The following is a 21,624-nucleotide window of genomic DNA, read 5'->3' as shown; positions in this document are numbered from 1 at the left end:
GTTTATGATCCGATTTGTATTTAACTATTTGCATCTCTTACAGCTAAATTCCATATGACAAGTAATGTAAACAAAATTTTGTAACAGAGGACCTGAGATTGACACCGGAGAATCAATCTCGACCTTGCCGTGTCTGTAAAGTTAACGTAACTTGTTGACCTCTCTCTAGTGTCTCTTTGCCTTGGGTCGTTTTCAACGAATGTGCGCTCAGATCCAACACGAGCTGATCATATGACCTCTCTAAAACTACCATGTTCGCAGCCGGAAGGGTATGAGAGCTTCCGTTTTTGTTGCTAGAGGTTGCCACGTGAAGAAGCTTGACGACGGGAATGACAGAAACAGAGTCAAGACGGAGAAAAGAGGTTAAACCACCATTCGCTGGAAGGGTCACCAGATGGATAACCACTATTAGATACATACGTAAATAAACTGTAAGACATACGTAATTGTAAGGTTTACAAAGGCGAAGTAAAAATTGATGTGGCCAGGAAATTTTACCAAACACCAACCAACGAACAAAATCTAAAACCAAGCAGGCACAGTTTTACAAAATCAGAGAAAAATATTCGACTGCTAAACTAGTTTACAAATGATATTGTAATATAAATCACAAAAAAAAAGAGGAAGAAAATTTCTAATGGGGTTTGCCGGTTTGGGCAAAAAGTTTAACGTGGCCATGTTCGTATGATGAATACTAAAAGAGTTTTGATTAGGCAAAAACGTAGGTTGATACTTGATACACGTGCATTACCGGATTTGGATTTGGATCCATTGGGATTTTCATAAGACTGAAAAACCAAAACTTTTTTTCTCGCCAATCTTAACGCCATTGGTACCTTTCCACTTACCAATGATTGGTGTGTTGAATCCAGTTTCTTTCCAAAAACCCGAACTCGTTTTCAATAATATATAATCAATTTTTAAAACGATATATATATATATATATATATATTTTTGGTAACTTACGAAAATTCTTTTTTTTTTCCTAAACAACTTACGGAAATTCTTTAATTCCAAATAAGATATAACAAATATATAAGATAAGTTGACAACGTCAAAAAGATAGATATATTTATTAAGCATTCTTCTGTTTGACTTGACAAGAGTGGAAGAGATGAAGAATAGGTACCTTTCATCGTCACTTTTGCAATAGCTGTCAAGGAAACCCATCAAAGACAAAGGATGGGAGAACCAACACATAGAAAAGTTTATAACTACTACGTATGTGGATCAAAAGGAAGAAGATTATTTCTACGCCAATCCTCAAGAATGTATCGGTGACAACTCAATATATAAGAGATTTACATGTGCTTAACGATCTCATCTTCTTTCTCTATATCTATAAGTGGAGGAGCCATTGTCGACACAGAAAAACATCAAGAGACATCGCAGATCCTTACTTACTTCTTCGCCATTTGTCACGCTTTTTAAAAATGATCTCTGAAACGAAAAATACACAATTTCAATCATAACAGAGTTTAGTAAAACTGAGACATACTAAACAGTTAACTTGAATCACAGAAAATTATTCAAGCATCTATTAGTGGATGAAGACTGATCTTGGAAAGTATTCAAGCATCTATTGACATACTGCAGGGAACATATTTGCCTTCCCGAATTATGATTCTCACTAAAGTAAGAACATGTATAACCAAATAAGGCAAATAGAATTAGGACAGAAATGGTTCGAGAGAGAAGTGACAACATCAACAAGGGGAAGGCTCCAATCCAATATATCTTCCTCATCCCTATCATTTTATCANTGAATCACAGAAAATTATTCAAGCATCTATTAGTGGAAGAAGACTGATCTTGGAAAGTATTCAAGCATCTATTGACATACTGCAGGGAACATATTTGCCTTAGAGAGGTTGTCTATATAACCTTCATTGGCAATCCCGAATTATGATTCTCACTAAAGTAAGAATCAAATAAGGCAAATAGAATTAGGATCGGACCATTTTCCTCCTCCGCCGCTTTACTACCTGGCAGTGAAACTTCTCCTGCAACACAAAAACACCTCTCAAACTTAGACCAATGCACACTCTGTTTTTTTTTTTTCTACGTATCAACAACTCTGAACCAAATATTATTGGTTATCATTTAGGCAATTTAGGCTAAAATGGGGTTTAGACTTAAACATCAACAATGACAATATGCACGTGTGCACACGAACCCCGTTTACAAAGAGATATTAGACTTATTTGAAGCATCTTGATTTTATGATTATTTGACCACCTTAGGCTTCGACTTTCTCTACAATATTTTAGAGACAACCAAAGGTTACTACTAAAATCAAAATCTTTTTTTTGCAAAGATAATTGCCATCCGACATTGGTGGAGTCTCTTATCAACATCAGCTAGAGGGGTGCAATTCCAGGCTTTCAAGATAAGTTTCTTAACCTCCGGCTCATTTCTAAGCTTCCGGTCATATCTAAATAATCCACTTCTTCTCTTTCTGACAGGGCCAAAAGACGTCACTAGTGGCCGATGGTCAGAACCTTCGAATTTGAGGTATTCACTGTCGTGTGTGTAAGAAGAAGATTATTGTTGATTAGAAGGAGGACAAAAAATAAAAAAAGAAGAAGAACTGAAGAAAGAGTAATAAGTTTCGGGAAAAATGGCCAAAATCAACTCCAATTATTTGCCAAACGCTTTTTTATACCCAAACTTTTAACACTCTGCAAATAACAACCTAAATTCTATTAAAATTCAAATTTGCTACTTAAACTATATTAAATATTGTCAATTTCAACTTATGTTCGAACAGTGTTAAATCAGAATTTAACGATGTTGAGTCAGAAGATCTGTGGCATCCACATGGCACTAAGAATAGTTTTGGTCATTTTTAGGTGTGTTGTGGTAAGAAATAAAGCGTTTGACAAAAAAAGAGTATTGGAGTCCGTTTTTGGGTGTGTTGTGAAACTTCATTTTTGGTCATTTCTTGCTACAAAATACCCAAAAATGATCAAAACGACGTAGTTTTGGTAAGTCTCAGTGCTACGTTGAAGTCATTGACCGTCTGACTCAATATCATTAAATTCTGATTTAACACTGTTTGAACAGAGGTTGTAGTTGACAACATTTTATATAGTTTAGGTCAGTGGCGGATCCAGAAATGTTTTTGGTATGAGGCATAAATAATTTATTATTATTAATATTAAAATTACATAACAAAAATATTAAATATAATTTTCCATTTTTAGTAATTTAAATGTTATTTTTATATGATTTCTAAATGTATATATAATTACATATTAGATATATTTAAAATAAAAATTATCTTTAAACATATATTTTTCACACAAGTTTATCCTTTAAATACATTAGATAAACTATAAAAAAAATATTGTATACTAGTTTTGCAAATACTTTTTAATGTATATATATATATATATACATTTAGTAGTAGGAAAGGAAGATTTTAAATTTTGTTAAAAAGTAAAAGGTAGTAAGAAAATAAATAAGACCGAAACACTATTGAACCAATCAGAAAGAATAATTAAAAACATATGGTAAACCACTTAATAAAGGTAACGTTGGCTATGAAAAAAAGAAAAAAAAAAAGAATACAACCAAAAGATTCTGAGGATAATCGAACCAATGCTGCATGGGGCACACTAATACCAAATGAATTAGGAGAATAAATTATACCACTGTTCATTAGATGATTTTAAAAATTTAGTATGGGGCACATGCTCCATCCAATAACCATGTAAATCTACTTTTAGTTTAGGTAGTAAATTTGAATTTTAATTTCAAATTATTATTTGCAGAATATCAAAATATATATATAAACATGATTTTGACAAATAGTTGGAGTTAATTTTAGCTGTTTTCCTAATAAGTTTCGTCTAAGAAGAAGTTGGAGATTTCTTTCGTTCAGTTTTTCGAACAAACAACAAGACATGTAAGGCACACAACAGTAAAAGACAAAGCGAGTGAGCATCCCGATAATGCCACGTGTCTCATTGGATTAGATGGAGAGCCCAAAATGTTGGAACACGTCACATGGGTTTGTTGTTAAGACCATCATTAGTTGAGTAATCCACCATAGTTACTTCTACATTATTTAATTATATAAATAATCATAAATTAAGTTAAGTAATTTTAAGAGAACCTAAGCAAAATCATCCTATTACTAGAGAACCCCAAAGAGGTTACTCAAACATTTAAATATTATTTTTTTTAATTTTTGTATATTAATTATCAAACTTTAATTATCTAAAATGATAAATCAATTATTTAAATTTTTTGTATTACACAAAATAGAAAATAATATTTTACAAACTTTAGAATATTAAACATATTTTACAAAATTCAGAAGAGTACAATATATTCTGAGATACTCGTCGCCAAACAGATTTATAACTCTCTCAACAAAATGTAGAAGGCATTTGTGGGAGATTGTTTCAGCGAGTCGTAAATATTCATCCACCGCATCTGCCGTATATCCGTAAGCCATCAAACGAATAGCTGCCGTACATTTTTGAAGTGCAGTAAGACCAAGCCTTCCAGTAGCATCTCGCCTTTGTCTGAAGTATGGGACTCCATTCTCAATAGCGGTAACAATACGAAGGAACAATGGTTTGTTCATTCTAAAGCGACGACGGAACATAGTGTTATTGTAAGTCGGATTATCACTAAAATAATCATTCCACAATCGAGTGTGGCCTTCTTCGCGGTCTCTCTCAATGTGCACTCTTCTGATTATTGGAGCTGGTGGTACCTCTGGGTGAGTGTAGTTGTATTGAATCTCCTCCACTATACTATCAACCTCCTCCTCTACCATTTCTTCAATTTCTTGATNTTTTACAAACTTTAGAATATTAAACATATTTTACAAAATTCAGAAGAGTACAATATATTCTGAGATACTCGTCGCCAAACAGATTTATAACTCTCTCAACAAAATGTAGAAGGCATTTGTGGGAGATTGTTTCAGCGAGTCGTAAATATTCATCCACCGCATCTGCCGTATATCCGTAAGCCATCAAACGAATAGCTGCCGTACATTTTTGAAGTGCAGTAAGACCAAGCCTTCCAGTAGCATCTCGCNTATGTAGAAGGCATTTGTGGGAGGTTGTTTCAGTGAGTCGTAAATATTCATCCACCGCATCTGCCGTATATCCGTAAGCCATCAAACGAATAGCTGCCGTACATTTTTGAAGTGCAGTAAGACCAAGCCTTCCAGTAGCATCTCGCCTTTGTCTGAAGTGGGACTCCATTCTCAATAGCGGTAACAATACGAAGGAACAATGGTTTGTTCATTCTAAAGCGACGACGGAACATAGTGTTATTGTAAGTCGGATTATCACTAAAATAATCATTCCACAATCGAGTGTGGCCTTCTTCGCGGTCTCTCTCAATGTGCACTCTTCTGATTATTGGAGCTGGTGGTACCTCTGGGTGAGTTTAGTTGTATTGGATCTCCTCCACTATACTATCAACCTCCTCCTCTACCATTTCTTCAATTTCTTGATCAGAACTCCAAGTAGACATTTTTTGGCAATTTGGGTATAATAGAAGGCTTATGGAATGAAAAAGGTTTGATTTTGTAATGAAAAAGGTTTGATTTTGTAATGAAAAATGTTTTGGCTTAATTTGAAATGGGTTTGAATATTTGAGAATATGAAATGATAATAAGAAGATTTGATGATAAGAAGAAGCGAAAGATAAGAGAATACAAATGAGAAGAACATATAGCAAATGAGGTTGAACAAAACATTGTCATATATAGGACTTCCGAAGACACAACCAAACCTAAACCCATTCACAGGTTACAAAAGACAACAAGTCACAACTCGTGATGATGGGTTACAAAGGACAACAAGTCACAACAAGTTACGACAACAACAAGTCACAAACCCATTCACGGGTTACAAAAGACAACAACTAATAACCCATTCACGGGTTGCAAGAGACAACAATACAACAACAAGACAACAATAAGAAAGACCCGTGAATGGCTTGAACATAAAAGGTTTGAAAAGACAACAACACGACAACATGTTTCCCTTCACGTTTCAACTTCATATGCTGTCGCAAAACCTGAAACAAAAGAAGAACAGAACACAAGAGTTAAAAGAACAGAACACAAACATTTTTTACAAGAACATAACACAGTACAAGAACAGAACATAACACAAGAACAAGATAAGAACACAGCACAAGAACATAACACAGCACAAGAACATAACATAACACAAGAACAAGAACATAACACAGCACAAGAACATAACACAGCACAAGAACAGAACATAACACAAGAACAGAACACAAACATTTTTTACAAGAACAGAACACACGAGTTTAACAAAAGATATCCAAACCTAAGTGTTCGTCAACATTTGGTCAACCAGTTTGTCCCTAAGAAGTTGTTCGGCTGATGTTAGTTCAGTCTTGTTAAGGAGGCTGTCTAGCAGTCTCATTTTGCCGTGTCTCTCTTTAGCCGCTTGTTCTTTTTCTTTCATTGCAATGATCTTGTCTAGCTTACCAACCGAACCATCCTCTACATCAATAGTCTCAGTCGGTTTCTTCCCTTTTTTCTTAGAAGCTTTAACCCCCGGAGGCCTGATCTCAGCCCCATCATTGCACTCTCCGTCTGTAGCGAGTTTGGTCCTTTTATGGCTACACTCCTCCGTGATCCATTTTTGATCATGCCTCAATTCCCTCCAGCAATGTCCTAACAGGAAAGGCTTCTCCATGTCGTTCTTGAAAAGCTCATAGGCCAAGTTCAATACATCATCCTCTGATTCTCCACTCTTTCTTCTTGAACTTGCTTGTGAGTAACACCCCCACAAACTTATTGACTTGGTGGTTAATCTTGTTCCACCTAGCCTTACATTGTGAAGGCCCTCTTACATTTGGACTAGATTATCCATCATTTGCTTTGAAGTAAGCAGCAACCCTTGTCCAGAAACTTTGAAGCCGCTGCTCATTACTCACCACAGGATCCTTGCTTGTATTTAACCAAGCACTTATGAGGTTGACATCCTCCTCTGCACTCCACCGCTTTCTTATTCCCCTTCCTCCGTCTTCTTCATTCTCATCAACCGCTACATCGATACAGTCTTCAGATTCTGATGGTGTAGGGCTAAAGTGAAGTGGCTGAGATGAGGATCCAGGCCTAAAGTGTACAGGCTGAGAAGAGAAGGTAGAGGTAAAGTGGAAAGGCTGAGAGGAGACTGTATTTGGAAGAATCGGATTAGTAGAAATGTTGGAGTCTTTTTGAGAATTCATAAGATCAACAAAATATGTTTGTGGAAAAGGATTAAGGTTTCTAGGATCCATTGCTTGTAAAGCTGATGTAAAACGGAAATGGTTATTTGAGTAGGGTTAGTGAAGCTGATGTAAAACTGAAATGGTTTGTTGATAAGGATTAGTGAAAGCTGTTGAGAAACGGAAATGGTTTGTAGAGAAGGGTTTGAGAAAGCTGATGTAAAGCGAGCTTCGGTTTGAAGAGAAGGGTTAGTGAAAGTTTACTTTTTAAACTTCACCATTTAGTTTTTCAAATTTATGTTTTTAGTAGAACTACAACAACCACACATTTATAACATTAAAACTACCTACAAACCCTACACCATCAAACAATAAGTTTGATGTATAAGCATTCATCAATGATGATTAGACAAGTATCTACTTAACCCTCTACTAACCGTATTTATCACATCTCAACAAACAAAAAGCAATCATCAATGACTAACTAGACTATTACCTAATCTAACACCAAATAAATTACTCAACCATTACTCAAACACTTGATCAAATACACGGTTCATTAATTATGAAAGATATAACACCATCCATTTTCACACAATCTTTTAAACAAAACATCACAACATAACACTTTAAGAACATGAAAAAGCTACTAAATCATGCAAACACACAACCGCAAACAACATCTTTCAAAAACAATTGAAAGCTAGAGTACCATACCTTTTCAAGAGAATCCATCCGCTACCATACCAACAACATGACGACTCGCCTTCTCCTGATTGTTCAGACTTACGCCTGCACAGTATAGTGCCAACAGATTGTTAAGAATAAAGTAAAAAATATTTACCATTAATCTGTTTGTAACAAGTTTCAGAACAAACTTGCCTTAGAGGACATTGCAATGGCATTAAGATGCAGACCAATGCTAGGTACTACACAACTCGATGAAGATTCGCCCAATGTTTGCTGATTATGTTTGTGGAACCTCAAAGTCTAGACAACGTCTTCTCACACCACGATGCAAGATCGAATTTGCCTGTCACACAAACACACACACAAAGAAGAGAAACACATTTTCAGAGACAATGATCAATCAAGAACCAAAAGCTAACACAATATCAACACCACCAAAACTCCAAATTAAGAACTTTAGATGAGTAAAACTAGAAACCAATTGATTTAATAGACAAACACTAGAGGAAGAGCAACGAATCAACACAATTACAAGAGGAAGAGAAACGAATCAACACAATTAGAAGAGGTAGAGGAACGAATCAACACAATTAGAAGAGGAAGAGAAACGAATCAACACAATTAGAAGAGGAAGAGAAAGAAACTCTAATCGGATTAATCCGAAATCCTAACAATCAATCCGATTAATCTGAAACCCTAAAAGAAAAACATGCAATCAATCAGACATGAGAAACGAACTTTCTCTCTCCGATTCGTTAGGGTTTGCACCTTGCCGTTAGCTTCAGGGCACCACCGTCGTTATCCCACCAGAATCAGCCGACTGTCGTTCTCAGATCTAACGGTTTCGCCGATTTGGAAGCCATCGCCTCCGGATAACCAACAAAGAACCAGTTTACGCTGGTAATTTCAATGGATTCGACGTGAATCCATTGTTTTCTACGACTTCTTCATCAATCGCCGTTTCTCTCGTATGCGGAAACAAGAGAGAAGGGAAAGAGACAGTCGGGAAGAAAGAAAAAAAGAAATGAGAGAAAAAAAAAAAACCCCAGTTTTATATTTACTTTCCAACCACTCTCGTCATGCCACGTATCGTTCTTGGGGTGTTGCTCGGTTTGCTTCCGGCAGTAACGATTCTCGGCTAAATGGACCCATTTTGGGTTTTTTATTATTTATTTGGGCCCCAAAAACAAAAGAAACCCAGAGAGAATCGATCAGTAATCATGCTCTAATATTGCTAAAGTGAAACCTTGTGAAATACATACTTATGCAGGCAGATGAAAGGTATATCTCTTGAGTCTAAAGTTGGAGGAAAAAGGAGATATCCCCAAAATCTAAAATCTTATGAAAGGGAAGCAACAAACATGCTAAATGCTACAATGACATCAGAGGAAACCCCTAACAAATACAGGACAAAGACCACATAAAACTGATAAGATGAGACATATAGAACCAACCAAAGAAACCAGTACTCCAGAGATCCTTTGATAGAACGTATCGAAAATGCTCCCGGCCAACCATCGACACTCAAAACCTCCTCTTGAGAAGCCAAACTGCCTAAATGAAAACGTAATAGAACTCTTAAAACTGTGCTTCATAACCTGGCAAGAAGAACTACTTCAAGTTCCACACACTTTCTTCCGGATACGGGAATGTCAAACTCAAGGCGACAGATAACCACCTAGATAGAAGCCACACCAAAGGACTAGATCTCGATCAAATCTAAATTGCAGAGTCGAAGAGCGAAATATCTAAGCTGAATAACACCAATCTTAAAAGATCAAGAAGGATAAAAGATCGAACCATACTGAACCAGTGAATTAGAGAATCTACAAAGAGTTAGCAGACCTAAATATCTCTACTATCAAACAAACGATCAAAGTCACCTTGTAAACGATCAGAGTTAGCAGGCCGAACTTCCGCATCTACATTATAAAAATTTGAACTTTATAACTTGAAAATATTTTCTGTCATTGATGGTAAATAATTTAACTACTAAAAGTGACTAAATAAAATATATTCCGCAAATAAAATTTAAGATTACACGTATATTATATAGTTTCTTTGAATAAAAGAATTTGTTATTTGTTGTAAAATAATTTATTTATCAATAAATAAATTTATTATTAGTAGCACTTCCATAAATAAATAAATAAAACTAATAACTTGGAAATTCCTTAATTAAGTCGGCAAAATCTTCTGAACGTAACTCAGAAGACTAAACCTATTTCTCAATATTTGGGCAACACGTCTTAACCGGATAACTCACACGTATGTATGTTCCACCTAAAACGACATCGTTCCTACACTCCCTGTGGTATTTTTTTCATTTTTATATGTATAATTTCTGCAAAAGAAAAAAAGAAAATATCTAAGGAAGGAAAGCAAATTTTTTTTTTTTTTTAAAGTCTTCTTTTTGCTATATAATTTATTAAAAAAATAGAAAAACGAAAATATAGCATAAAAAAGATCTCTCTCTCTCACACAAGTTTCGTCTTCGGCGATCTGTTCGGCTGATAAACCAAATTTTTTAATTTGCTTTTCTTCTTCACCTTTCTAAAAATTTCTCAATTCTAAATCTTCAGTGGGTTATAATTCATCACATTCCAAATTCTAAGATCGTTAATTAGTCTAACTTGTGAATAAGAATCCCAAAAAGGAACAATTTTTTTTTTTAATAAAACCAAAAAAAAAAAAAACACAATGGACAGTTTGTGTTTGAACAGCGGTTTACACGGCGTAATTCCAGCGATCACGGCGGTTGGAAACGGTGTAAGCGGTGGAGGAGTTGTTGAAGTCCGAGCTACCGCAACGGTACCATCTCAAAAAAGAGGACCTTTTGGTTTCTCATTCAAGTACCCATTGACTCCCTTCTGGTCACGCGGCGGTGGTGGTTGTGGAATTGCTTCGAGGAGGCGAAGCGGGTTGTGTTTGGACGACGCCGTTCTGGTTGATTCTAGCGATTCGAGGAAGCCTATCGCGGAGGAGAGGGCTGTGGCGGTGGTGGATCATGTGGAGACCGAGAGACGAAATGGCAGCTGGGTTCTGAAGATCTTGGATGTACAATCTATGTGGAGAGATAACAGAGACGATGATGACGATAACGACGAAGAAGATGAAGATGAAGACGAAGACGAGGAGGTGGTTGAATCAGACGACGCCGTATTATCTGAAGATGATGGTGTATGCGGCGATGTATGTTCGGTTTTAGAAGATGATGATGACAAGTTTCAGCTTGATAGAGAATCCTTCTCCAAATTGCTTAGGAGGGTTACGTTACCCGAATCGAAACTCTATGCTCAGATGTCTTATTTAGGGAACTTGGCTTATTCTATTTCTAAAATCAAGGTACCGTTTTTATATCCTTCCTTCTCACAAAAAGAGACAATGTTGCATTCTGAGTTTTGGTTCATCTGTGGCATTTTCCTTGTAGACTGCGAATCTTTCGAAATATTACGGCTTGAGATTTGTAACTTCATCAGCTGAGAAAACAGAATCCGCGTTAAAAGCTGTGGGGAATGGTGAAGTTTCAGATGAGACTAAGCCAAATGAGGAGGTAGAAGAAGAAGTAGTTGAAGAAGTTGAAGAAGAAGAGAAGGACAAAGGACCTCGCAAGATTAGTGCTTCTGCTGCTTATGAGATTGTTGCATCAGCTGCTTCTTACCTTCACTCTCGTACCAACAACATACTCCCTTTCAGTTCTTCATCCAAAGCTGAGAATTCGGACAACCATAATGACAAGTTGGCGAATATGGAGTCATCATCAGATGTTGCTTATTCTGTTACTTCTGTTGTTGCTGCTGAGGAAGAGGTGAAGCAAGCAGTTGCAGACGATTTGAAATCAACTATTTTGTCTCCTTGTGACTGGTTTATATGTGATGATGATCAGAGTCACACTAGATTCGTTGTGATTCAGGTATGAAGAATAAGGAAAGCTGATTCATTTTTTTGAGATTTCTTTCTCTTAATGAGTTGATGATGAGAATTATGAAATTGATTGTAGGGATCTGAATCTCTAGCTTCTTGGCAAGCAAACTTACTCTTTGAGCCTATTGAATTCGAGGTAACTTTACTTCCTCACACTCCCAACAATCTTGGAAACAAAACTTTTGGCTTTAGAACTTAAGGACCTTGTGTTTTAATCTATTAGGGGCTTGGTGCGATAGTTCACAGAGGCATATACGAAGCAGCAAAAGGAATGTATGAACAAATGCTACCTGAAGTTAAAGCACATATTAAAACCCACGGGAGCAGTGCTAAATTCCGTTTCACTGGACATTCATTAGGCGGAAGCTTATCGCTATTACTAAACCTCATGTTATTGGTTCGAGGTGAAGTACCTGCTTCTTCTCTACTCCCGGTTATAACATTTGGTGCGCCGTTTGTACTATGTGGAGGTGACCATCTTCTTAAAAAACTCGGATTGCCTAAAAGCCATGTTCAAGCTATTGTAATGCACCGTGATATTGTCCCGAGAGCTTTTTCTTGTAACTATCCGTACCATGTCGCCGAGCTTCTCAAAGCTGTTAATGGAAACTTCCGTAGCCATCCTTGTCTTAACAAACAGGTATGACAGCTACGATTCAATCATAGATTAATGTAGCTAGCTATGTTGCAGAACTCTTGTAGTTAAGAAACTACATTTTGTTTTGCAGAGTATGTTGTATTCTCCGATGGGCGAGCTTCTGATTCTTCAACCGGATGAGACATTCTCTCCTGGACACGATCTTCTTCCTCCAGGAAACGGTTTATATCTTCTAACTGGTGATTATGAATCGCCTGATAATGAAGACACTGAGGAAAAGCAACGGTTAGTAGCTGCGCAGACAGTTTTCTTGAACACGCCGCATCCTCTTGACATTCTCAGCGACAGATCAGCTTATGGTTCCAGCGGAACAATCCAAAGAGACCATGATATGAACTCGTATCTGAAATCTGTTAGGAGTGTGATAAGAAAAGAAGTTAACCAGATAAGGAGAGAGAAGAGGGAGCATCGTCGGAGTCTCTGGTGGCCGATTCTGGTGGCTAGAGAAAGCGGGAGCTCAGGGATAGCGATCAGTAACGGACAAATCAACAGTCAGGATTTCTCAGGGATGATGAAGACAGGAAGAAAGTCGTTGCAGAGATTCAGCCGCCTTGTGGCGTCTCAACACATGCCTTTGATCGTTGTTATGTTGTTTCCTGTTAAGTTGCTGTGCCTTGGAGCTTTCAACGTCTTTAGTTTCCGTTGAAAAAGTTTGATTTGGCGGGTTATTATGGTCGTTTGCTTATACCGGTTCAGACCGAATTTAGGTTTGACCGGTTTAGATCATTCTTTATTCATACATAATGTTTGTTTGTTTGTTGGGGGCCATTGAAGGCTTTTCCAGTTAGATACATTGGTTTCATGTTAAAAGGTTGTGGAAAAGGAACAAAAGGGACCAATATCTGTAAAATACAATTTTATAAAAAAAAGTATGTGTAAAACAAGTGGGAAGTACCAATCTGGTTACACTCTTTTAGTCAACAATTATATAATTCACATTCATACTTGAGATTTTGTTTTCTTTTTAACCACTGATGCTAATTAATTTTGTGATTTGAAGACTCGTTATCAATCCGACATCAATTATTTTTCTCTTACGAAGATATTTTTTGTGTGGAAAAGCTGTCTAATCTTAGACATGATTTGTGGGAAAATTGAAGAAAAACAAAATGTTTCTTATTGACAGCAAATAAATGAATTATTTTAATTTTTCGCTATATTATTTAATTATGTTTTACGAAAAGAGAAAACAAGTTGGGAGAGTTGTCAAGAAAGTGGCCCAATGGGAGTTTGATGTCTATCCAATCGAACAAGACACGTTGCCACCAATCACACGCAGCGTAACTATACGACCATGAATATATTTTAGCTGGAACCTCATTCATAAGCTATAACCCAACGCGCATGTTATGAAACGTGAAGTCTAATAATATCCCTCTCAATTCTTCTATCATTATGTGACAGTAAAATATTCAGAGGACTAAATCTATTCTAGGATCTCACCAAGAGAACTAAGAACAGTGAATACAGAACTGAAAGATGATCAAGAGAGAGAAAGATCACCTTAAAGGACTGAATCCGAGTGATGGAAGCAACGTATGCGCCGCAATAAGTGATGGAAGAGAGAGGGGTAAGAGATAAAGGATGATACTCATTAATTAGGTTTTTCAGAAATGGCAAGGTATGCCTTACATACTAATTCTCTGGACCACAAACCGGTACCAAAAGAAGTAAACCAAAAGATGTAAACCGGAACATATTAGAATGTATCCGTTAGCATAAAATAGGATAATAAAGGAATATTCCTGTCACACATTAATTTTATNTCTTCTGAAGTTTCTGCGAATAAACTGTATCAATGCTGTCCCCGGCCAAAACATCAATCAACAACTGCCTCCTCCTATCACAATGAGAGATGATCTCTCCAACCCAGTCTTCATAACCTAAAGTAAAGCTCAATTCAGAACTTCAATACACTTCCAGATCGTAAGAGCGTCTTTTGTTAAGTTTTCCCATTCTCTTTTGATGGTAGCTTTTATACAATGTAGCTGGTGTCAATAGCTTAATTGTACGTTCTCTTCCTGATTCTTGATTAGTTTAGTTTAGTTGTGTAACATGCCTATTTCATTATGGTCGGACAATGGTTGTTCTGATCTGGTGGTATGACCCTTATATGCAACTGAATAAATGCTTTGATTTTTTTTTTTACGCGAGGCTTTCTGCAACTGTTGGCTTCATTAACGTGGTTGTCTTTATGTTTGAACATATTGATGATACAGTGTACCTTTTGTAATGTCATATCTGAAATAGATATCAAACAAGATTCGTCCTTTTACTTTTTTGCCAGTTTTCATACTGACTATTGAGTGTCTTCGATTAAAGGTTTTTTTAACTTTTTCCTTATTCCACCTGAAAAAATAGTTACGATAGCTTTGACTTTTTCCTAACCACCAAATTAGGTGAAAATCTAAATGTTGACTTTTTACTTGGGTAGTTTCAACTTACGACCCCTTTTGTAATTTTTTTCTAACAAAATCGAGGTCTTGAAGTAATGGTAATTTCGTTTTGAGAAAAAACAAATTATGATTAATCAAGTCATATACGCTTTCGACGGTGAGCAATTTTTGTCTCGGTTTTGTCATAGTTAAATGAGTCGGTTACTCTGTTGGACATTCAATTACTCGATACGCTCATAAAAACGAGTTTAACCATTTTAATGTCACTCTCACTAAAATATGATATCAAAATCTCATAGAGAGAGATAGAAAAAAGTTTTTTTTTATTGTTCAGTGTCATAAGTAAAAGTAATAACTCTTTTACTCTTTTACTCTTTTACGTAAGGAAGAAAAAAAAGAAGAGAGACAAATCGCTAAAATCCTATGACATAACTAAACCGAAATTGGTTGTCTTAAACCGGCACGGGAAATCAAACTCCCAACGGCCGCCATATCTCTACAAAACACTCCTTTAACCACGTTTAAATTGTTGCTACTCTTCCTCTCAACCTCCATTGCCGCTGCTTTGTTATCATCATCTGTAGGCGTTTCAACCGGTTGAATTTTTATTGCCACTGCGTCTACCATTTCGATGTTACTTATCACGGCGTGGTATCCCTTCTGGATCAATCTATAGAGTAACAAAGTTGACATTCTAGCTCGGTTCTTAACCGAAGCTAGTTCTTCCTCATCGGTTAATTCAAACCGGTCTATGAAGGCTACTGTTCTCTCCGGTTTATGTCTTAGATTCATCAACAAATAAGCCCGGTTCAGCTCAGATTTCGAGCACCCACGTTCGATTCCCATCAAAGAGTAATAATCCACATTACCGATTTCTCCGATTGTAATTTTCTCCTTCATTTGTTTGATTTTAGAGGTTAATTCACATAATTTCCCCGGGATTTCTCTGTACCGGACATTGTGCCGTCTCCAAACCGGGCCGTTTAATGACCGGTCGCGTAAAATTGAATTGTACAGTAGTTTCAGATGTTCTAGATCGTGAAGCGAGTCGGGGAAACACCGTATTGATCGGAACAAATCGGCTCTGGTTTCTAAGGCTTCGAGGCGCGACGGATCTAAGGCTAGGGTTATGTTGCAATCGGCAACGGAATCTGCGATTCGACCGGCGGATTTGTAGGCTGAGGCGCGACGGATTAAGCAATCGGCGAGGAAGCTCTGCGGCGCGCCGCGACGGCTGTCAACGATCTTAGAGAAATGGCGGATGGATTCAGAGTAGAGACCAGCGTCGAATGCCGCGAGCGCCGCCGTGCGACGACGGAGGAGGAGTTTGGTTTGGGAGAGCAATTGCGATACGATCTCGGATTCCGTGATTGGTTGCGGATGAGATTCGGAGGTGAAAAGGGTGAAGCTATCGTCGGACCAGGTGATGCTTTCTCGGCGGAGCTCCGCCGTGGCAAGGCGTTTACCGTTTTGGAGTAGGGTCATTGCGTCCTCCATTAGACCTAGGTGGTAACAAGCTTGGCCCAAAACCACGTATCTGCCAACAGAGAAGAGAAGATCCGACTCAGTCCGGGTCCGGTTAAATCATATCCGGGTCAGGATAATAGGAAAAAACATGAAATACCTCCATTCCCCTTGCTCGTCGGGATTATTACTTAACCCTGCCATGACTTTCCTCTTCAAGTAGGAATAAGATAAACACTTAAACGACGACAAGTCATGATGACTCGGAAGAAGAAGCCTGAGAGAGGACTGGGAGAGCTCCGATGAAGAGACGACGACGCTGCTGCTTGAATCTTCGTTATCGATTCGAAGACTGGGGATGTAATCTTGAAGCAAAACAGCGACGTCTTTGAAACGACGAAGGTAGAGAAGCGATCTTGCTTTGAGTTCCAGAGCGAGTTCGTGGCGAGGAGAGAGAGAAAGCGTTGAGTTTAAGAGGTTTAGAGCTGATACTACGTCGTTTGGATCCTGGCTCGTTAATAAGCTCTTCGCTTCCTTCATGTACTTGTCCACTTTCTGAAATAACATTTAGAAACAGATAAAGTTTCGCGTACACAATGAAGATAGATATACAATAATACAGAGTATATTACCTTTCTGTTACGCATCCACCAAGGATGAATCGCCATTGCAGCAGTTTCGTGGTTCTCGAGTTCGTCAGAAACAAAAAAAAAAGGTAATGAGAAAACGAAATCTCTGTTTTTTCGTGAAATAAAAGGTGAGAGATACAGGTGGAAACTGTGAAGACGAGAGTGAGAGAGTTGAAAATCATGTGAAGTCAAGTAGTCTTAAATACGAGAGAACCAGTAGAAGATTAAAAAGAAAAGCTGGTATGACCTATCTACCCCTCAAACGGTTCATAGCTCAATCTGACTTCTATCGAATGTGGACAATATGTATTGACCATTTAGAGTGTTTGCAAAAATCAACTTACGTCTGGAAGAAGGATTTTGACAAATCTGACAGTATCGTAACGTTTATTATGCAAGGAGAAATTAAAACGAAAGTCTTGTCTCGAAAGCCAAAAGACTTATGTTTTCTTCTGTTTCTCTTTATCGCCACGTCGTAGAGTAGCTAGCGTTGCTTGTTTTTTTTTTGTTTGATTGTTTTGTTTAAAAACTCATTTAAACTAATGCACTTTGCTTTTGGATTTACCAAATGTCTCTCAATGAATGCACATGTGTATGTTGACAAGAACACAAGCCACATGTGTGTTTTTTATTCTTATGTTTTAGATTTCTTTTATCATACTCCAAAAATATTAATTGGCTATCTTTAGACTTAAGTAGCAAAAGGTATCTTCATACTTGTGTATTTTAGAGTTTTTTTACAGAATCTGCAATACATAGATCTCATTATTCATTTTTTTTTTGTTTTAGAAAAAGAAAGATAAATCTTAGTTGACTATTTATGTGTCCAAATAATTAAAAATAAATCTTAGTTGATTATTTATGTCCTTAATGTGCATGCACAATCTTTATTTTTAAAAATATCAGTAACCATACAATTCAATTTCAAATACATTTTTTGAATCATAAGCACCAGATTTCTTATCTTTTTTACCTTACAGACTATCCTCACATCAATCGACGTGCTACAACAATCCAATTTGTTTCTTTAGAAACGTACAGATCACGTAAAAATACTATTTTTGGTAACAACAATAAAACAGAAAAAGAAAAAAAAACAGAGTCAAGACTTGATGACTCCAAGAGTAGAAGCTTGAAGCGACACCGTATGCCTCTCATCTCCAATATGAATCCCATGATCACCGATCGGAATCCTTCGGTTCCCGGCTCGGTCCACTACACTTAAATACTTACACACGTGTATATTCACCTGCACACGCTTCTTCTCCCCAACCGCCACGTGTACCCTCTCGAAAGCAACCAGCTGTTTCTTTGGAGCCCACTCTCCACCTGGCGGAGCCGAGAACACTAGCATGGTGTGCGTCCCATCCCTCGACCCGACGTTTGTAACATCCACGTGGACTTCGAGAGAGAGACGGTCGCACCTAGCGTGCGTGACACGGACTGACTTCCCTGAAACGGTGCTGTTTCTACCGCGAACAGCTATAGCAATCACTTTAGGCGCGTCCGCTATGCTGTGAGTAAAGCGCGTGTAACTCAAACCGTGTCCAAACGGGTACACAACCGGGCCGTCATAAAACCTATAAGTCCGACCCGGAATCCGCTTTGAGTGGACCGGTCGCATCGACATCTCCGTCATCGGTAAATTCGTTAAATAATCTTGCGGGTACCACGTCATCGGAAGCTTCCCTCCGGGATTAGCACGCCGAATAAAATATCGGCGATTGCGGTTCCTCCTTCCTGACCCGGATACCCGGCCCAAACAATAGCTGAAATCCTCCGATCCTTTTCTGCGAAAGATATATCGATAGGCCCACCAGACATCAATACTAATATAACTGGGCCTTTAGAGGCCTTTGCAACTCTAGAGATAAGCTCTCGTTGTTTCCCGGGCAAAAGCAAACTGTTTCTGTCCTTAAACTCAGCTTCAATAGACTGATCCAAGCCCATCACAAGAACCGTCGCATCAGCTCCACGAGCTGCTTCATCCGCTGCATTGAACAATCTATCGTCCATGCAATGTACGTCCGCACAACCCTTTTGGTGAATCGTTCTTGCATAACCGGTTATTCCTTGAACCGGACTGGTATATCCACAAGCAATACCTGCGTAATTACCAATCATTGTGACTGTGGCGTCGGAATTAGGTCCGATTACGGCGACAGTTCGGTGGCGGTGCTGCGAGAGAGGTAGAGATGAGCCACGATTCTTGAGTAGGACGATTCCTTGATGAGCTGCTTCAAGAGCTAGTCCCTTGTGAACCGGTGTACAAACGTGTGCCGGTCCAAGGTGCCCGTATGGTTTACCCACAATATCGCCGTCGAACATACCTAATCTCATTTGGACTGTTAGGGTGTTGACTAAAGCATTGTCGACGTCTGACTCACGCAACAAGTTTTTCTTCACCGCATCGATTGTATGGGCTCCTAGAAACGGCCCACAATCCAAATCCAAACCTACAAAAATACACAAGATTAGTTAATTTAAGATATTCAATTTTGTTGTTTGTTTAAATATTTTCGTAATTAACAATATGAATACCTAAATATTTATTTAAAAATGTAACACTAGTCATAAATACTTAAATTCAACAATTAATTAAATACCAGCTTTGATGGATTTAGCGGCAGCTTCTTCAGGAGTACCAGTGTAATGTTGTGTGTCGTATAGAACACCAACAGAGTCACAATCTGACACGATGTATCTGTAGCAAACAATAATTGAAATAAAATGGTCAAACAATCTTCTAAGGAAAGTTTGACAATTAATAGGAAAGGTTTTAGCTGACGTGGCGTGATCTTACCCGTTAAGACCCCATTGGTTGCGTATGGTCTTCTTTAGCAGATTAGGATCAGCACATGTGGGAACTCCGTTAACTTGATTGTAAGAACACATAATGCTCGCAACGTTACCTTCCTTCACACACATACGGAACGGTACGTCGAACGTGTCTTCTATGTCTTGCTTGCTTACCTATCATACCCCAAACACGTGAGAACAAAATACAAATAACAAAAAAAAAAAAATTGAAACGAGACAAAAGTATAAAAAAACAAACCTTAGCGTTGAAATGGAATCTATCGACGCCGTTCCAGTTATCAAGATCGTAAGCTGTGAAATGTTTGCAACAGGCAGCGACTTTTAACCGGCTACGGTCGTTTCCCTGTAAACCTCTGACGTAGCTGGCAGCGTATTTACCGGCTACGACTGGATCTTCACCGGGAGTTTCCTGTCCACGTCCCCAACGTGGATCCCGCAATATGTTAACGTTTGGGCTCCAGTAAGTAAGCCCACCAACACCACCGTTATACATGGCCCTGGCCTCATTCGACACAACCTGCGCATCATCATTATCATATCCCAAAGGGCGTAATTTAGAGGTGTCCGCGTATTTATTAATAATGATAAAATGCGCTCTGACTCAATGTTGCAAGTTGATGAGAACACTGTATGCAACTTGATGCCTCGTTTTTAGCGAAAAAGCGTACAATAATTTCTCTAAAATTAATTAGAATCAGATGCATAAAAACAAAACCAAAAGAAGAAGAATACCTCAAAGCAAGTTACTTTTAAATAATCTTAATTCTTTTTTATTTTATTGTTAAAGCAACTTTTAAATAGCGGTAGGATAAATAATAAGAGATTCGTGCGTACGTTATTTTTGCATGAAGTACCGGACAAATGAGAACACGAGAAATGTCAAAAATATCACTATACACATGATGATACAGTTTACCAAAATAACCCAAATTTTAGTGATATTTAGTAGGTCCACTGAAAATACTTCACATATATATCGCACCATATATTAATAATTAATTACATCCAGCTATTCTAATATGAACTGTATGTATATAACATTATTACTTACGTCATTTTTAGTAGTTAGATCGAGAAAAATAAAAGGTTAAAATTTGGGTGTTTTTAATTTAATGGATAAAAGAGAGAGAGAGAGGGGGAAAAAAAGCTGACCCGTCCGATAGATTCCCACAAGGAGGCATTGAAAGAAGCAACGGTGGTGATGACTTGAGGGAAACTGGTGGCTGCTGGGTATACCCCACCGAACTTAGTACCGGGACCTACATTTGAAACGCCGTGTAAAGCCTCCGACCACCACTCGTAACCTTTGATTCCTAGCCGTGGAATAGCCGCCGCAGTGTTCCCTAGCAAGCTCACTTTCTCGGCCAACGTCAGCCGTCCGATCAAATCATTTACTCTCTCCTGTATCGGAACTGATATCTGGCAGAACCTCAGTGTAGCTGTTGCTGCGTCTTTCGTATCGCAAGCAAACGTTTCCCGGCTGTGGACGCATACGCTGCTGGTGCTTATCAAGAAAATGAGAACTACAGCGGCCAAGAACGCCATTTTGTGGAGAATCATTGATTTCCTCTTCCCCGAATAGTTTTGAGAGGAAAATGAAAATGTGATGAAAGGATTTGTGAGAGTGAAGTTTATGTGTTCCGTTTATATATAGAGAAGCAATGATAAATAGTATGATAATGATAATGATAATGAGTAGCTCTTTCTTCGTGATTTATTTTTACGCTACCAAGGAAATAACATTATTATAAAATATATGATTTCGAAACCAAACATATCTAGATCTAAAAGAAAAAGGTTTCATATTATATTTATTTATTTA

At 37.8% G+C, this 21,624-nt stretch overlaps 2 protein-coding genes and 1 pseudogene across 2 annotated transcripts; 1 reads left to right on the top strand and 2 right to left on the bottom strand.

Moving 5' to 3' along the window:
* LOC104754237 lies at positions 10,353-13,250 on the top strand. Its single transcript, XM_010476375.2, has 5 exons — positions 10,353-11,256; positions 11,342-11,824; positions 11,912-11,971; positions 12,059-12,475; positions 12,564-13,250. The coding sequence occupies exons 1-5, from the start codon at positions 10,612-10,614 to the stop codon at positions 13,137-13,139; spliced, it is 2,181 nt and encodes a 726-aa protein (XP_010474677.1). The 5' UTR covers positions 10,353-10,611; the 3' UTR covers positions 13,140-13,250.
* On the bottom strand, positions 15,222-17,338 carry LOC104754236. Its single transcript, XM_010476374.2, has 3 exons — positions 16,986-17,338; positions 16,514-16,908; positions 15,222-16,426 (listed from the first exon to the last, which is right to left on the bottom strand). The coding sequence occupies exons 1-3, from the start codon at positions 17,019-17,021 to the stop codon at positions 15,322-15,324; spliced, it is 1,536 nt and encodes a 511-aa protein (XP_010474676.1). The 5' UTR covers positions 17,022-17,338; the 3' UTR covers positions 15,222-15,321.
* LOC104754235 lies at positions 17,900-21,555 on the bottom strand (annotated as a pseudogene).

This window comes from Camelina sativa, chromosome 17, assembly GCF_000633955.1.
Source record: "Camelina sativa cultivar DH55 chromosome 17, Cs, whole genome shotgun sequence".
Lineage (NCBI taxonomy): Eukaryota > Viridiplantae > Streptophyta > Magnoliopsida > Brassicales > Brassicaceae > Camelina > Camelina sativa.
This window is presented reverse-complemented; position numbering and strand designations above follow the sequence as displayed.

Coding starts and splice junctions, on each gene's coding strand:
- LOC104754237 (XM_010476375.2), top strand. CDS start 10,612: ATGGACAGTTTGTGTTTGAACAGCGGTTTACACGGCGTAATTCCAGCG. Junction 11,825..11,911: donor CTAGATTCGTTGTGATTCAG/GTATGAAGAATA, acceptor AATTGATTGTAG/GGATCTGAATCTCTAGCTTC. Junction 11,972..12,058: donor TTGAGCCTATTGAATTCGAG/GTAACTTTACTT, acceptor TTAATCTATTAG/GGGCTTGGTGCGATAGTTCA.
- LOC104754236 (XM_010476374.2), bottom strand. CDS start 17,021: ATGGCGATTCATCCTTGGTGGATGCGTAACAGAAAG. Junction 16,909..16,985: donor GGTGGATGCGTAACAGAAAG/GTAATATACTCT, acceptor ATGTTATTTCAG/AAAGTGGACAAGTACATGAA. Junction 16,427..16,513: donor GACGAGCAAGGGGAATGGAG/GTATTTCATGTT, acceptor CTCTGTTGGCAG/ATACGTGGTTTTGGGCCAAG.